Source organism: Tenebrio molitor, chromosome 5, assembly GCF_963966145.1.
Source record: "Tenebrio molitor chromosome 5, icTenMoli1.1, whole genome shotgun sequence".
NCBI classification, from domain to species: domain Eukaryota; kingdom Metazoa; phylum Arthropoda; class Insecta; order Coleoptera; family Tenebrionidae; genus Tenebrio; species Tenebrio molitor.
Genome location: NC_091050.1, coordinates 22,881,560 through 22,884,377, shown reverse-complemented (window position 1 = coordinate 22,884,377; position 2,818 = coordinate 22,881,560). Strand labels below are relative to the sequence as shown.

At 33.1% G+C, this 2,818-nt stretch overlaps 1 protein-coding gene across 3 annotated transcripts; it reads left to right on the top strand.

The window, feature by feature from the left end:
* The first annotated feature begins 319 nt into the window (after positions 1-319).
* On the top strand, positions 320-1,611 carry LOC138131366 (uncharacterized). 3 transcript variants are annotated; one of them, XM_069048327.1, is made up of 5 exons: positions 320-467; positions 521-885; positions 950-1,195; positions 1,260-1,457; positions 1,515-1,611. In XM_069048327.1, the coding sequence occupies exons 1-5, from the start codon at positions 379-381 to the stop codon at positions 1,583-1,585; spliced, it is 969 nt and encodes a 322-aa protein (XP_068904428.1). In that variant the 5' UTR covers positions 320-378; the 3' UTR covers positions 1,586-1,611. The 3 variants fall into 3 exon arrangements, 2 of the variants coding, with proteins under 2 accessions (XP_068904428.1, XP_068904427.1); XR_011159795.1 differs by having other exon boundaries at positions 521-898; positions 1,260-1,605; XM_069048326.1 differs by having other exon boundaries at positions 1,260-1,605.
* Positions 1,612-2,818: the final 1,207 nt, after the last annotated feature.

The following is a 2,818-nucleotide window of genomic DNA, read 5'->3' as shown; positions in this document are numbered from 1 at the left end:
AGTCACAGCTAGTGTTGAAAGTGGCTACCAACGTTTGTTAATTCAATTTAGTAAATTGTAACAATTGTCAATTCGATTGATGACATATATGGCAGAACTAATAGTTCGGCACTTCGAAAAAAAAAGTAGAGCGGTACAGGAAAATTTACATGTGCAAAAATTCCAAAGGTAAGTAGATGTAAATCATTTTATTCCATACTGTAGATGTTTTATTTTACATTCAAATTTAAATTCACATTCGCGCATGCTCATATTAATGAAAATAGCCGCTTCTCACATTTGGCACTTGCATCTGATTTGTGTCTAACCTCACTTTTGGTTAGGATTCAATTTTGGTTTTTTGTTTCGACTGATGTGTATTTTTTAGTATGTCGAATTATGCCCAGAAATTGTTATTTATGTTTGTTGAATAGCAAACCATCAAAACGGCCCCAATGGCACAACAACCACCACATAAGTCTCCATAAGTAAGTATGGAAGAGTTGTTTGCCAGTAAATACTAACTGAGGAATTACTGAAGGTTTCCCAAAGATGTGAGAATTCGCAAAGCATGGTTTAAGGCTTGTGGCTTATCAGAAGAAACAGATGATGTGTCAAAGGTTACCATTTGTTCTGTCCATTTTACGGCTAATGATTATATTGAACCTAATGCCAAAATAATACGAGGGAAAATGTGTTTGAAAAGGGAAGCAGTGCCATCAGTATCGGTGCCTCATCCACCATCTCCATGTACATTGAAGAGGAATGAAATGCCATTGTTAGCTACTCACACTATAATGGTCACGAAACCTGAATCAAGTCCATTTATATCAACAGCTGTAGCTGGTGAATTAATAATTAGATCCGACATCTTAGCACCACAATCAGAACAATGTTATACTGCAGGTGACCAATTGAGGCACCAGAGGATTTTGTGTTAATTCTTTAATTTCTGTTCATTAATTTTCAGGTGCCGAGAGTAGAGAAACAAGTCAGACTTCCAAAAAAGGAAAACTTACAGAGCCATCTCCAGTAGTGGATGTATTAAATGAAAGTTTGTCTACATCTAGGCTGAAAGAAGTGCAATTATTAGCTACACAATCTGTAGTAGTCACTCAGCCTGAATCAGGTCTGTTTACACCAACAGCAGTAGCTGGTAAATTAATAATTAGATCTGATATCATAGCACCACAATCAGAGCTATGTAATACTGCAAGTGAGCAATTAAGACACCACAGGATTTTGTGTTCATTCTTTTATATACATTCATAAATTTTTAGGTGTTGAAAGTGAAGAAACAACCCATACTTCTAACAAACGAAAATTTGCAGAGCCACGATACATTTCTGAAATAGAAGTATCTGACATGGCAACTCCTAAAAAAGCTAAAAGAATTTTGTCTTTAGTGAGACGAATTGATAGTGAAAAATTGAAGAAAATTAAAAGCTTACAGAATAAAAATAGATACCTTTTGAAACGTATGGCTTCCTTAAAAGAGTTGGTAAAATTTTTAAATGATAAAGGATTAATTGCAGAAGAAGCAAAAAATATCTTAATGGTGCATATGTATAAATCCCATCAATTTAAAAACATGCACATTAAATAACCAACAGATGCAATATTAAATTCATTTGGGTTGTAGTTAAAATTAAACCTTTCTTTATTTTATTATTACGAAAATTTTTGTAAATTTATAGTTTAGGTTCTGACAAAAAAACAAAGATTTGCCAGAAATGATTTGTAATGTAATGTGTGAATGAATATTCCTAATAAAATAAGAAAGTAAATATAAAAGTATTTTTAATAGATGAATAAAAAACTTAAAGAAATTAAAAAATACATTAAGGAAGGGGGCTGTTAATAAGGGTAATGAAGTATTGAGGCAAGGACCCTCAATGAGGGACAGCCAGTGTGTGGTATGCCCGCTACCCTTGCCGATTCCTCACTTCAACCATCTGGGTTCTCCCCTGATCATATCAAGAATATTCATGTACAGTTTAAAAAAAATGGTTCTGATTTAACTACGTATAATCTGTTTCAAAATCAAAAATCCACTACCTGTTGAATTATGTTGGCAGAAAAAAAGAAATCCCCAGAATAAGTTTAATTTTTTTTGGGTTGGCCCTCCTTCCCGCCATAATTTGACATTGAACTGTTGAGTATATTTACGTAACACAAAATAATTATTATGTACAAAAAGGTGGTAACTACTATATCATACCTTGTGAGTGAAATAATAAAATGAGAATAAAAAAACACGATGAACTACGACCAAAACGACTGTCCAACAGTTTTCTTTCATAACCCCACTTTTTTCTGACACTTGCAAACACACTAAAAACAAAAGTTGGCGACGTTGTCGGTTGTATTTTAGAGGTAAATTGCAGTGTTGGTGGATTTTTGATTTTGAAACAGATTATAGTTATATTTTTGTTTTTATTATACCTGAATCATAATCTCTGTTTTTGACACTAAAATGCGTGCGAAAAAGGGCCCTTAAAACACTAAAGCTTTAAGGGTCGCTTAGGTAACAACAAGTTCACTTACATTTTGAACAATGATAAATAGACATTGATACACGATTTATGATAGCAACGAAACAACAACAATTGACCATTTCTATATCAACGATTAATGACACCGTAGAGGGAATGACACAGATTACTTCGGAAAAGGTATTTCAATTTGCTTTTTTTTATTATAATTTTCAGATTTTAGTGCAGGTATAATAAAAAATAGCGTATGATACACGTTTATAAGGGCCTTTAAAGCACTTGCGACGTTAAAAGCACTCCGCTACTATTATGGGTTTATTATTGATATACAGGATATTTCACGA

Coding starts and splice junctions, on each gene's coding strand:
- LOC138131366 (XM_069048326.1), top strand. CDS start 379: ATGCCCAGAAATTGTTATTTATGTTTGTTGAATAGCAAACCATCAAAA. Junction 886..949: donor AGAACAATGTTATACTGCAG/GTGACCAATTGA, acceptor ATTAATTTTCAG/GTGCCGAGAGTAGAGAAACA. Junction 1,196..1,259: donor AGAGCTATGTAATACTGCAA/GTGAGCAATTAA, acceptor ATAAATTTTTAG/GTGTTGAAAGTGAAGAAACA.